The sequence below is a fragment of the Entelurus aequoreus genome, linkage group LG05 (assembly GCF_033978785.1).
Source record: "Entelurus aequoreus isolate RoL-2023_Sb linkage group LG05, RoL_Eaeq_v1.1, whole genome shotgun sequence".
Lineage (NCBI taxonomy): Eukaryota > Metazoa > Chordata > Actinopteri > Syngnathiformes > Syngnathidae > Entelurus > Entelurus aequoreus.
In genome coordinates this window covers 69,814,333-69,829,148 of record NC_084735.1, presented here as the reverse complement: position 1 = coordinate 69,829,148, position 14,816 = coordinate 69,814,333, and the positions used below count along the sequence as shown (strand labels likewise).

The 14,816-nt window shown below is 38.4% G+C and overlaps 1 protein-coding gene across 5 annotated transcripts in view; it reads left to right on the top strand.

Moving 5' to 3' along the window:
- The window catches only part of LOC133650954 (glucocorticoid receptor-like), a 216,504-nt gene that overhangs the window by 13,900 nt on the left and 187,788 nt on the right, over positions 1-14,816 (top strand). For 4 of the 5 annotated variants that reach the window (XM_062048764.1, XM_062048763.1, XM_062048762.1 and 1 more), the window contains exon 2: positions 14,407-14,526. In XM_062048764.1, the coding sequence (XP_061904748.1) occupies positions 14,491-14,526 (36 nt within the window). In that variant the 5' untranslated portion in view covers positions 14,407-14,490. Of the gene's footprint in view, positions 1-14,406; positions 14,527-14,816 lie in introns of those variants that run through there. The other variant, XM_062048767.1, reaches the window with a different exon arrangement.

The window sequence follows — 14,816 nt, the reverse complement described above, 5'->3', positions numbered from 1 at the left end:
AGTCCTGTTTTTAGTGAACTTAGCGTGTTTGTCATTTCTAAGTTTCATGGCTTCTAAAACTCTAGTGGAAACGATGACAGCTCTAAAGTCATCCACCTGCTGCATTGATGTTTTACCTACCAACTTCTTTAAGAATGTTTTTGACTGCCTATCAACAGACGTATTGCAAATAGTTAATAATTCTATTAAATCGGGCAATTTCCCGAAGGCTTTCAAAACTGCAGTCTTTAAAGGCCAACTGAAATTAAATTTTTTTATTTAAACGGGAATAGCAGATCCAATCTATGTGTCATACTTGATCATTTCGCGATATTGCCATATTTTTGCTGAAAGGATTTAGTAGAGAAAATCGACGATAAAGTTCGCAACTTTTGCTCGCTGATAAAAAAAGCCTTGCCTGTACCGGAAGTAGCTTGACGTCACAGCTAGTATTTCTCACAATTCCCCATTGTTTACAATGGAGCGAGAGAGATTCGGACCGAGAAAGCGACGATTACGCCATTAATTTGAGCTAGGATGAAAGATTCGTAGATGAGGAACGTTACAGTGAAGGACTTGAGAGGCAGTGATGGACGTATCTTTTTTCGCTCTGACCGTAACTTAGGTACAAGTTAGCTCATTGGATTCCACACTCTCTCCTTTTTCTATTGTGGATCACAGATTTGTATTTCAAACCACCTCAGATACTATATCCTCTTGAAAATGAGAGTTGAGAACGCGAAATGGACATTCACAGTGACTGAACATGTAAATACACGATTAATAATATTCAGCTTTGCGAAGCTAAAAAAATAGAAGCTAACCTAGCTACGTAGCCAACGTGATAGCATCAGTCTCAAATGCAGATAGATACTAAATAAAAAAAAACCCTGACTGGAAGGATAGACAGAAGATCAACAATACTATTAAACCATGAACATGTAAATACACGATTAATAATATTCAGCTTTGCGAAGCTAAAAAAAAATAGAAGCTAACCTAGCTACGTAGCCAACGTGATAGCATCAGTCTCAAATGCAGATAGAAACTAAATAAAAAAAACCCTGACTGGATGGATAGATAGAAGATCAACAATACTATTAAACCATGAACATGTAAATACACGATTAATAATATTAAGCTTTGCCAAGCTAAAAAAATAGAAGCTAACCTAGCTACGTAGCCAACATGATAGCATCAGTCTCAAATGCAGATATAAACTAAATTTAAAAAAACCCTGACTGGATGGATATACAGAAGATCAACAATACTATTAAACCATGAACATGTAAATACACGATTAATAATATTCAGCTTTGCGAAGCTAAAAAAATAGAAGCTAACCTAGCTACGTAGCCAACGTGATAGCATCAGTCTCAAATGCAGATAGAAACTAAATTAAAAAAAACCCTGACTGGATGGATAGACAGAAGATCAACAATACTATTAAACTATGAACATGTAAATACACGATTAATAATATTCAGCTTGGCGAAGCTAAAAAAACAGAAGCTAACTTAGATGCGGCGGCGGGCGTTGTACGCTTTTGACGACACCCCGGCCGCCATCAGAGTCGGCAAGAAACATATATTTCCCCAAAGTTACGTGCGTGAAATGCACATATCGACACGCACGTACGGGCAAGCGATCAAATGTTTGGAAGCCAAAGCTGTACTCACCGTAGTGCGTCTGCTATCCTGCTCAAAACACAACACAACCTCCTAGTGTTGGTGTTGCTGTAGTCCGCCGCTCCACCGATCGCACCTACAACTTTCTTATTTGCAGTCTCCATTGTCCATTAAACAAATTGCAAAATATTCACCAACACAGATGTCCAGAATACTGTGGAATTTTGTCGAAGAAAACAGAGGTATTTGAATTGGGTCCAAACACTTCCCTTGACCTCGCGACGTCACGCGGATACGTCATCATACCGCAACGTTTTGAAGCGGAAGTTTCCTGGGAAGTTTAAAATTGCACTTTATAAGTTAACCCGGCCGTATTGGCATGTGTTGCAATGTTAAGATTTCATCATTAATATATAAACTATCAGACTGCGTGGTCGGTAGTAGTGGGTTTCAGTAGGCCTTTAAACCTCTTCTAAAAAAGCAGAGCCTAGATGCCTCTGTCATCAACAACTACAGACCAATTTCAAATCTACCATTCATAAGTAAAATAATTGAGAAAGTTGTCCTCCAACAACTAAATCACTTCTTGGCTTCTACTGGCTGCCACAACAACTTCCAGTCAGGCTTTCGACCTCTTCATAGCCCAGAGACGGCCCTTCTTAAAGTTATAAATGACATCCGTCAAAACACAGACACTGGCAAAACTTCAGTATTAATGCTATTGGACCTCAGTGCTGCATTTGACACTGTCGACCACTCAATACTTTTGGACAGGTTGGAAAACTAGGTGGGGATCTCAGGCACAGTTTTAAGCTGGTTCAAGTCATATCTACAGGATAGGAACTATTTTGTTTCCATTGGTGACGTTGTATCAGAACCAACCAACATAACGTGTGGAGTCCCCCAAGGTTCAATCTTGGGGCCGACTTTATTTAACATCTATATGCTCCCACTAGGACAAAAAATAATGCAAAATAATAACATTGACCATCATTGCTATGCCGATGACACCCAAATCTATGTAGCGTACCACCAAATGACTATCGCCCCATAGATCTTCTGTGCCAGTGCATTGAGCAAGTCAAACACTGGATGTGCCAAAATTTCCTACAACTAAATGAAGATAAAACTGAGATAATTGTTTTTGGTGCTAAAAAGAAAGGTTTAAAGTCATCCAACACCTTCAATCACTGTCCCTAAAAACCTCAAATAAAGCCAGAAATCTTGGGGTTATTTTAGATTCTGATTTACATTTCGACAGTCACATCAAATCAGTAACAAAATCGGCCTACTATCACCTCAAAAATGTAACAAGACTTAGAGGGCTCATGTCAGCTCAAGACTTTGAAAAACTTGTACATGCCTTTATTACCAGTAGGCTAGACTATTGTAATGGTCTCCTTGCAGGTCTTCCCAAAAAAAACTGTAAGGCTGCTACAGCTTGTTCAGAACGCTGCTGCTAGAGTTCTAACAAAGACCAAAAATGTGAGCACATTACACCAATTCTTAAATCCTTACATTGGCTCCCTGTACATCAGAGAATTGATTTCAAAATCCTCCTGCTCACATATAAATCACTACGTGGTCTAGGGCCGAAGTATATCACTGATATGCTCCCACTATATAAGCCCTCTAGATCACTAAGATCTTCTGAGACCAATCTGTTAGCGGTTCCAAGAGTAAACTCAAATCAAGGGAGCGCATCATTCAGTCACTATGCAACAAATAGCTGGAATAAACTTCCTGAAGATGTCAGACTCTCCCCAACTCTGACTACTTTTAAAACTAGACTGAAGACTTTTATGTTCACCTTAGCTTTCAGCTAAATCTTTTAACTTTTAACGCCCGCACTGTTTTTATTTTTATTGTCTGCATTTTAATTTTGCTTTTATTTTCTTTCATTTCACTTTGTTTTCTGTGAAGCACCCCGACTTAAACAAGTTGAAAAACGTATTCGGGTGTTACCATTTAGTGGTCAATTGTACGGAATATGTACTTCACTGTGCAACCTACTAATAAAGGTCTCAATCAATCAATCAATCAAAGCACTTTGAGTCTGCCTTGTGTATGAAAAGCACTATACAAATAAAGTTGCCTTGCCTTGCCTTGCTTATGTCTGCATTGATCCAAGGTTTTGGTTTTGGATTTTACCCTGGAAGCTTTCATGGGTGCTAGCTGGTCAGATACATGCAGGAAGTTGGATTTGAAGAATGCCCATGATTTTTCAACCGACCAGTCCAGTCTCTCCAGGGCTGCTGTTAGAGCTTCGCTGGTGTACTTTTTCATCGATCAGAGTCTTATTGTGTTGTGAAAATCTGATACAGATTTCTGAATTTTACTTGTGCAGAAAATGATGAAGTGATCACTTATTCCGCACTGGGTTACACCACTTCTGGAGATCTTGGTCCGGTCTGATGATGTCAAAATCAAATCAATGACGGTTTGAGCAGCAGGTCACACCCGTGTGAATTGAGTGATCAGCTGTTTCAGGCTATGTAGCTTACAGTAATTACTAAAGGATTTGTATATAGGAGTATCTTTTTTCAGGATGTTGGTGTTCAAATCACCGATCAGTATCACTTCAGAATTGCCTATCAGCTGATCCCTCGTTTAGCTGTTCATAAAATGAGTTTTGAGTTGGGGGTCTTTACAGGGAGCCAATTAACAGTGGTTTGGTTTTGGGGAAAATGATATCGAGCCACACTGCCTCTATATCACTTTGCTCCAAATCATCCCGTAAATTAAAGAGATATCAGATCTTACATCCGTACAAACCCCTCCCCCACGTCGATTTCTGTCCCTTCTGACTACCGTGTATTTGACAATTTCTATCTCTTTAGAGTCCTCAATAGAACTATCAAGTCTGGTCTCGGAAAAGGACAGAATTCCCACCTTACCATTTCCAAAGATCAGTCTGAGTTTGTCAATGTTACGGAGAAGACTGATTACATTCATGTGGATTATAGGCAGTCCTCTGGCAGAGAAAATTTTTTCCATGTCTTATGACAACAATGTTTCTTTTCCAGCAGTTGCGTGGTTGGCGCCGATGAAGAAATTACTCCATTATTGTCTGTTGCGCCATTGTTCGTGTCGTTGTCCCTGTAGAGGCCATTGTTGTTGTGGGGAGTCTCCATGACGACGGTGTCCATCTGGTTCTCGTTTCGTTAGCCTGTAGCCTGTTGCGAGATGCAGCCGATGTTCTGGGTGACCATCGGGGCAGCGTCCCTGGGTTGTTCCATGACGATGGTGACGATGGTGTCTCGGTACCGGGGGTCGTGTCGTTTTTTGCCGGTCGTTCTGGTCCCGTGCGTCTCCCCCACTCTGGGTGCTGGGGTACTCCTTTGTTATGCAGTGGGATCACTTCCCCCACTACGGCGCTAGCATTGTTGTTAGCATTAGCTATGCTGATCCATGCCCGATCCGCTGGATTCGATTCTGTTGAAAACAAATTTACCAACGAACCTGGGCGTGGACACGGAGGTATGTCTCCCGATAGTAGCAGGCAGATTGAGATAACAATTCGAACATCCATTGGACTCGCCATCCGCTTCTTCCTGCTCTCCCTTTGTGGTGCGTTGAGTAGGACCCGGGAAGACGTGTTGTGAAGGACGGCTTTACCGAGCCCAAGATGTTTTTGTAAGTCCGTCGTTGTAGAATGAATGTAGAAGTTTGGGAAGTTTTCCATAGCTTCACCTACTTGTTTGGACTCATTTTCTTTCACATTTCTCAAGTTACTAAGTGCGTTTACGATTGATTGATTGATTGATTGATTGAGACTTTTATTAGTAGATTGCACAGTGAAGTACATATTCCGTACAATTGACCACTAAATGGTAACACCCGAATAAGTTTTTCAACTTGTTTAAGTCGGGGTCCACTTAAATTGATTCATGATACAGATATATACTATCAGATATATTCTATCATCATAATACAGTCATCACACAAGATAATCACATTGAATTATTTACATTATTTACAATCCGGGGTGTGGAGGGGGGGGGGGGGGGTTTGGTTGTTATCATCAGTCATCAACAATTGAGAACAGAGAAATAGATATTGGAACAGTGTATGTCTGACTTGGTAGGATATGTACAGCAAGTAGTGAACATAGAGAGAGAGAGAGCGAGAGAGTGAGAGAGAGAGAGAGAGAGAGAGAGAGAGAGATCAGAAGGCATAAGAAAAAGTATCTGCATTCGATTGTTTACATTTGATTATTAACAATCCAGGGAGGGTGTTAGTTTAGGGTTGTAGTTGCCTGGAGGTGTACTTTTATTGCGGTTTTGAAGGAGGATAGAGATGCCCTTTTTTTTATACCTGTTGGGAGCGCATTCCACATTGATGTGGCATAGAAAGAGAATGAGTTAAGACCTTTGTTAGTTCGGAATCTGGGTTTAACGTGGTTAGTGGAGCTCCCCCTGGTGTTGTGGTTATGGCGGTCATTTACGTTAAGGAAGTAGTTTGACATGTACTTCGGTATCAGGGAGGTGTAGCGGATTTTATAGACTAGGCTCAGTGCAAGTTGTTTTACTCTGTCCTTGAGAAAGTATCGGATGGTGAGCGCTGGTGAAAACATGTCTGCTCGCAGTGAAGAGGCGGACCTTAGTGTGACACGTGCTAAAAAAAATGCTCAACAGGGCTTGCAAAACGGTGATGAGTGTTGATAAATCACAATGCAAGTGCGGAATTATTATATTTGCACCTTCTCCTCCCAGTATTGTAAGCGTTTTGATGATCAGCATGTTTTCTGCATATTAATGAAGAAAGACGCAAAATGGATTGCACACCTTATTCTGCTCACTGAAGACAAGCAATCCACTTTGCACAAGTTTAACAGATTAGCTTTGCATGTGCTATCAAGATTGCACATGTGTTAGCACAAGCAAACCTTTAGTAAATTTTATTTTTTTATCATGCACCAAAATGTGTTTTTTAATTTTAATTAAGGCATTTTTTTTGGCCCCGATGTGGGATTAGAGCCGAGGACGTCGTTGTGGTTTGTGCGGCCCTTTGAGGCATTTGTGATTAAGCCAGAATGAAAGGACAAAAACAACACTTGTCCTTGCACAACAAAATGAGTCTGACGTGTTTCATTTGTGCTCATTTCACTGAATCCACACCGTCAAATTGAAAAATGTGTTTAAAGTAATGTGGAAAAAATTAATATGAAAAGCCTGGAAAGTGCAGTTAAGTGTCATTTGTAGTTGTGCGCCACACCGTCGTTACCCTAATCATCCCTCTTCACTGGGTTTCCATTTGGGCTTGTGCAGAATCTGTTTAATTGGGCCAATATTTCTATGAACACCTACTTTGTAGTGACACTCGCACGTTGCTTCACAACTCTGCATTAAGGATCAAACATGTGATAGTATTTTTATCAAAACAAATGATCTTCAATATTAAAAGTCAGTATTGGATGATTAAAGACTCCAATAAAATATGAGATGTGTCCATTTTGCAGAGAAGAAGTCTGACTGTTCTGAATAACAACTCTCGCCCACATTGACGTCATTTCTCTTAATGGCTTCTCCAGTAGGACTTGACTCTCTTAGACTACCTACGCTCGACGTCTGGTGAAGTCACGTTTGGAATAGTGAAGAAAAAGCAAAACATCGGGGTCGAAAAATGCAGCAAAAACAGAAGAACTCAGGATGTGAAATGATGACTGCTCAATGCACCCTCCATCAAAACAAGACCCTTGAAGAATGTTGACAGGAAATGCAGCATTAATGGAACATATACTGTACCTGCGGTCTGTGTTGCTGTGGTAACACCCACATACACAGTTGCGGCTCGTTCGGTTGGGTTCTGTGTGAAATGACGAATGCTTCTACAAATGTACATACTGTAATCTTATGGCTCTGCTGTACCGGCCTTTAGTGTGGCATACCGGTAAATCCCAGCTACGACAATTAGCTGTGTTGTTAACATTACGTTTCATTCCACATCGCTCACAAATGTCATGTGGAGCATGGCGTGTAGAAGTTTAAGTGCATCAGCAGAGTTCATCTCTACCTAAAATTGCTGATAGCAGTCTTGTTAGTAGGGGTGTGGGAAAAAATCGATTTGAATTCGAATTGCGATTTTCACGTTGTGCGATTCAGAATCGATTCTCATTTTTAAAAAATCGATTTTTTTATTTTTTTATTATTGAAATTTTTATTTTTATTTTTTAAATTAATCAATCCAACAAAACAATACACAGCAATACCATAACAATGCAATCCAACTCCAAAACCAAACCCGACCCAGCAACACTCAGAACAGCAATAAACAGAGCAATTGAGAGGAGACACAAATACGACACAGAACAAACCAAAAGTAGTGAAACAAGAATGAATATTATCAACAACAGTATCAATATTAGTTACAATTTCAACATAGCAGTGATTAAAAATCCCTCATTGACATTATCATTAGACATTTATAAAAATAAATAAAAAAGAACAATAGTGTCACAGTGGCTTACACTTGCATCGCATCTCATAAGCTTGACAACACACTGTGTCCAATATTTTCACAAAGATAAAATAAGTCATATTTTTGGTTCATTTAATAGTTAAAACAAATTTACATTATTGCAATCAGTTGATAAAACATTGTCCTTTACAATTATAAAAGCGTTTTACAAAAATCTACTACTCTGCTTGCATGTCAGCAGACTGGGGTAGATCCTGCTGAAATCCTATGTATTGAATGAATAGAGAATTGTTTTGAATCGGGAAAAAAATCGTTTTTGAATCGAGAATCGTGTTGAATTGAAAAAAAAAAAAAGATTTCGAATCGAATCGTGACCCCAAGAATCAATATTGAATCAAATCGTGGGACACCCAAAGATTCGCAGCCCTACTTGTTATAGCATTAAACGGGAATTGCACATTTTCCTGGAATTTTGCCCATTATTCACAATCCCTATGTAAGACAAGAACACATGTGTTTTCCTTTTTTATGCTAACGGGAGTACTCTATTGCGCCCATGAAGCCCTCTAATAAAACATCCAAAAACTGCCAACAATACTCCATCTACATCTTATTACCTGAATATTGACCAAGTATTAGCAATATTGTTATTACTGTATAAGCGCTAACGCCGAGGAACTACTTTTCACAGAACGGTAACGAGCTCATGCAGCTATTGACATACTGAACTGCTGCTGCATTGCCTGAAAGTTGGTGAAAGTTTATTATTGATTATAAATCATGCCTCTCACTTGTATAGTGGAAGGTTGTGGACATAAACCAAGAAAATGGTCAACTTTGACATTCTATTTAGACCCGGAGATAACAAGAAATACACAAAAAGACGCGGTTTATGAGGATTATGATTCATTCTCATCTTAACGGGAAGATATAAACATCCTAGTGAGAGCAGACATCGTACAGGAAGTGATTTTAAAATAATGTTTGTAGTTTGTATTTACTGTATTACTGCTGCTTTCTGGATTTTGCTTATCACACAGCTTTTAAAACTTGTACATATCCTCCGTGGAGTCAGGCTCAAAAATATAAGGTTCTGGATCGTCATTTGTACCAAAGTAGTCTTTGTTGTCTCTCATGAAGTCTGCCATGATTAGTATTTGTTGAAAGAAAAAGTGAACGTTGTCTGATGATGTGTCCTCTGAAATCAATACTCCGCCGTATGCTTAAAATTGCCAAAACACATAAAACATTACATGTTTTTTATGAATATGCCTGTTTACAGCATGTTTATAAAACCTTGATGGAGGTTTTTGGATGTTTTAGAGCAGTGGTCCCCAACCACCGGGCCGCGGACCGATTGGTACCGGGCTGCGCAAGAAAAAAAAAAAAAAAGTTTTAAATTTTTTTTATTAAATCAACATAAAAAACACAATATATACATTATATATCAATATAGATCAATACAGTCTGCAGGGATACAGTCCGTAAGCACACATGATTGTATTTCTTTATGAGAAAAAAAAAAATACATTAAACCCCCCCCCCCCCCCCCCCCCCCCCCGGTCCGTGGGACAAATTTTCAAGCGTTGACCGGTCCCCAGCTACAAAAAGGTTGGGGACCACTGTTTTAGAGCACTTTATAGGCGTAATAGAGCGAATCCAATTAGCTCCATTGTCAGTTGACTTGCGATACGTTTATTTACGAGTTAGAATGCATAAAAAATCAAAAACATATGTGTGCTTGTCTCACATAATTATTGTGAATAATAGGCAAAATTTCCCCAAAAACTGCAGCTCCCTTTTAAATGGTGCGCTGGACCAGTACATCTCATCCTTTGACATTGCTCTAGTCAAAGGCTCACCAATGTGGAGATATGTTATTGATGAGGCAGGAGGTGAATATGAAGTGCATCAATAAGTCGTTGTAATAAATTTAAAAAAATTGGCAAATACTGCTCTAATACATATAAGACATGAGTAAGAATTTAGGCCAAAATATGTAGAATATGCTTTATATATAAACATGTTTGAAATGCAATGTGGCAAGGGTCGACGGCGTTGTGTTTGTTTCCTGAGTGAATCCCTCATGGTCTAAGACAGGGGTCAGCAACTAGAGGGTCAGCTCTAGAGCAGCATGCGGCTCTTTAGCGACGCCCTAGTGCAGGGGTCACCAACGTGGTGCCCGCGGGCACCAGGTCGCCCGCGGGCACCAGGTCGCCCGTAAGGACCAGATGAGTCGCCCGCGGGCCTGTTCTAAAAAAAAAAAAAAAAAAAAAATGTTTTTTTTTTTTTTTTTTTAAATTAAATCTACATAGAAAAAACACAAGATACACTTTCAATCAGTGCATCAACCCAAACAACCTCCCCCATGCACACTCATCCACACCCACTCACACAAAAGGGGTTATTTCTTTCTGCTACCAATATTCTGGTTCCCACAACATAGACAACACATCTGCAAGGGACACAGTCCCTGAAGCACACATGATTGTATAGGCTGCTGGTCCACTAACATTTTCATTAATTACTATTTTTTATGTAATTATTTTTATATTGTTTTACTTTCTTTTTTATCCAAGAAAATGTTTTTTATTTATTTATCTTATTTTATTTTATTTTTTAGAAAAGGGCCTTATCTTCAACAGACCAGGTTGTCAATGAAATTAGATTTGTTTAAAGGTTTTTTTTAAACCAGGCCCAGTCCAGATAATGTCCAAGTCGGACTCAGCAACACACACCTTCATTCATGTACACAGAAAAAAATTAGGGAACACAACAGATTGCATATACTTTATAAACAAAATTAAATTTTCAAAATAAGCATTTATGTACAGTCCAGATTATGTCCAGGTCACTCAAATTAGGGAACACAACAACAGATATCATATAATCTATAAACATAATTATACTTTCAAAATAAGCCTTTGAGGACTTCTCATCTTTTTTTAAATGTTTTTTGGCATCATTATCGTTTTCAACCATGTAACTTTCTAAAGTTAGAAAATACTGAATAAATGTTTTAGAGAAAGTAATACTAAGTGAATATCTGTTTTTGGCCTTAAAAATAAACATTTTACCGAGTACTATAATTAAATTGACTAAATCATGATTGTCAATGAACTCTCCTAAAATAACAGAAACCACATTAAGCTTCATAAACAAACCAATCCTTAAACACATTTTTTCAACTTCCACCCAAAACAAAGACACAATAGGACAATACCAAAACAAATGCAGGGTGGATTCAGGCTCCTGACAACAAAATCGGCAATCATCTGACTCTGTCATATTCCATAATTTTAACATTTTCCCTGTGGGTAAGAAGTTATAAATAATTTTAATTTGAAAATAAAGATTTTGCACATCGATAGTGGTTTTATAGATTAGTTTGAATATGGCATCCCATGGCAACGGGCAGTCAAAAAAGTCCTCCCATTTTCCATTTGTGTTGTATGAGGCAGCCTTCAAAGATTTCTTTATTAAATAAAAATTATATATTTTTCTATTTACTTTAGTTCCTTTTTGCCAACTAGAATTTCTTATTAGAGGTTTACAAACTAATAATTTAGTAGTTCCATAATTAATTATTTGTTTCCATCTTTTCCCAATTACTCCAGTTAGTTGATAAAATGAAAAGCTTGAGCAAGCATCACCATACATAGCTCTAAATTCATCATACTTCATAATTTTACCATTCTCATTGATAATATCATTGACAAAAATGATTCCTCTTTCAAACATATTTTTCCAAAGGAAAGGCTTTCCATCTATTACAATATTAGAGTTCATCCATATTAACTGCTGCAAAATATCGTCTCTTTTTTCTGGCACATAAAATTGAAAACACCACTATGAGTGGATTGTTTCCTTTATGAACCCCGCCATGTTTCCCAGCAGACTCTCTGGGAGGGGATCACTTGTAAAAAAGGATACAATTTCTTTTGATACAGTACATGTTTTTTGTCCAACAGGACATTTGTGTATTACTCAATGTTTAAATACATCTTTGGAACAATTGATGCTTTTAAAGACAGACACATAGCTTCAAGGTTGAGAAGTTTCAGGCCCCCATATTCATACTCTTTGTACAAAACCTTTCTTTTAATCTTTTCTGGTTTGCCGTTCCAGACAAAATCGAAGACCCTCCGCTCATAAATCTTAAAAAAGTTTTGTGATGGAGCTGGTAATGACAAAAACAAATAAATAAATTGAGGAATAATTAACGAGTTGGCAATAGACATTTTACCATACAAGGTTAGGGATTTCCCTTTCCATAATTGCATAATTTTGTCCAGCTTTCTTAGTCGATTATCATAATTTACTGAGCCTAAATCTTCCAGATTTTCTGGGACAACAACACCAAGTATGTTAACTGGTCCATCTGTCCACAAAACAGGCACTTTGCATTCCATTCGAAAGGACGTTCGCTTTAGATTTCCGATCCTTAACATTTTACATTTATCATAATTAAGCTTAAGGCCAGATTGCTGTGAAAATATGTCCAAAAGATTAAGAAGGTTCCGCAAACAATGAGGAAAAATCTTATCTTTGTGAATCAGCCTTTTCTGACATGAACTTCATCAAGAACAAACACAGAACACGCCTCACTGATGCACATCTGCAAGACTCACTCAGAGTTGCAGTGTCAAGTTACACACCAGAGTACAACACACTAGTTAACAGCATGCAATGCCAGGCTTCCCACTAACTGACAAAGAAACAGATAACAGATTTGGTGTCCAGTTCAAAGTGTGACATGATTTAAAAATTTGAGAGTTTACTTTTGTATTTTACATGAGTTATTATTTGTACAAACATGGTGCAAAGTAATTCATGATTTGTTAAAAAATATTAGTGGCTAGCTAGTTAAAATGGGATATTGTGATTTCACAAGACTGTCTTAGAAGTGATCATTTGAAAATGTTCAATTTGAAAAATGTGCACTTAGAGAAAATATAAAAATAAAGTGTTGCATATTGATATTTATCTGTTTCTATATATATTTATTGTGAGAAATCATTAAGATGATCAGTGTTTCCACAAAGATAAATATCATTAATTATTAATAATAACAGAGTTAAAGGTAAATTGAGCAAATTGGCTACTTCTGGCAATTTATTTAAGTGTGTATCTAACTGGTAGCCCTTCACATTAATCAGTACCCAAGAAGTAGCCCTTGGTTTCAAAAAGGTTGGTGACCCCTGCCCTAGTGACTCCCTGGACCTCTTTCAGAGATGTGCGAAAATGGAAAAAGATGAAGAAAAAAAAAAGTTTTTTGTTTTAATATGGTTTCTGTAGGAGAACAACCATGACACAAACCTTCCTTATTGTTAGAAATCCCACTGTTTATATTATACATGTTTCACAAATGAGAGTATTTGGCAAGCACCGTTTTGTCCTACTATTTTCAGCGGTCCTTGAACTCATCGTAGTTTGTTTACATGTACAACTTTCTCCGACGCTGCCGCAGAAAGACGTGTTTTATGCCACTCCTTCTTTGGCTCATTTTGTCCACCAAACATTGTATGCTGTGCGTGAATGCACAAAGGTGAGCTTTGTTGATGTTATTGACTTGTTGAAGTGCTAATCAGGCATATTTGGTCAGTGCATGACTGCAAGCTAATCAATGCTAACATGCTATTTAGGCTAACTGTATGTACATACTGCATCATTATGCCTCGTTTGTAGGTATATTTGAGCTCATTTAATATCCTTCACTTATGTTCTCTGTGTATTTAATTTATATTTACATGTCTCATGACACATTATCTGTATGTAATGAGGCTACATTTCTCATAGTTGTTTGTGTGCCATGTTGTTCCAGACCACAGCAAACGTTACCCAGCTTGCAAAGATTGTAATAAATCCATTAGAAGAAGACAGCCTGACGTTAACTTAAACTTGGGTCACACACATCTACATCTTTTGGCCATTCTGAGCCAGTAATTTCCAGAAGTTATCTCATCCTGTGAGAAGCCTCCATTTTACTACTGATGTCCAATGTCGCAAAAATGTGTAGAATAAATATTAAAATACAACATTTCTGTCAACGAAGATTTGAGTCAGCCTTTGATAGTAGGCTAATATAGCTAATATAGACACTTACATCATGTGTTGCCCACATTATAACACTCCAGACAGATTTTTTTTGGTCCAATATGGCTCTTCCAGCATTTTGAGTTGCTGACACCTGGTCTAAGAAAATGAAAGGTACAGTAGGATGTAGAGGATATATGCCGGCGTTTGCTCTTCACAGTTCACATATGGTGCTCCGAGATCGATGGCTGCTCCACTTTCATCATTTGAGTTTGTAAAGCCCTGCTGAAATATGACATTTGTGTGTGTGTGTGTGTGTGTGTGTGTGTGTGTGTGTGTGTAGTTACAGCAACCAAGCCGTGTCCTCAGTAACCATTTTGCACGTGGCAGGGTCGACGGCGAAAGGTCGCAAACGCGGCGAGTATCCATGGTGACGGCTGACCCGGCATCTGAGCCTCTCAAGGTAGATGAGCATGCACACCTATATATTAAATGCTTATTTATGTAAGCGCAAATAGTAAACACGCAGTGGGGGCCGGGGGGGTCACGTGTGACGCCATGTTGCTCGCCATCATGCTACATGTTGCAGCACAATGTCTCATTAGAGGCATGCTGAGTCGTCATGGTTACAGTTGATTGGTGGCAGTGCTAAAGCTACATAGTGCCACTACCAGGAAGAGCATGTAAAGCCGGCGTTTAGTCAAAAATGCCCACTGCAGAAGACACTGGCTCTCAGCAGAACATATTACAAAC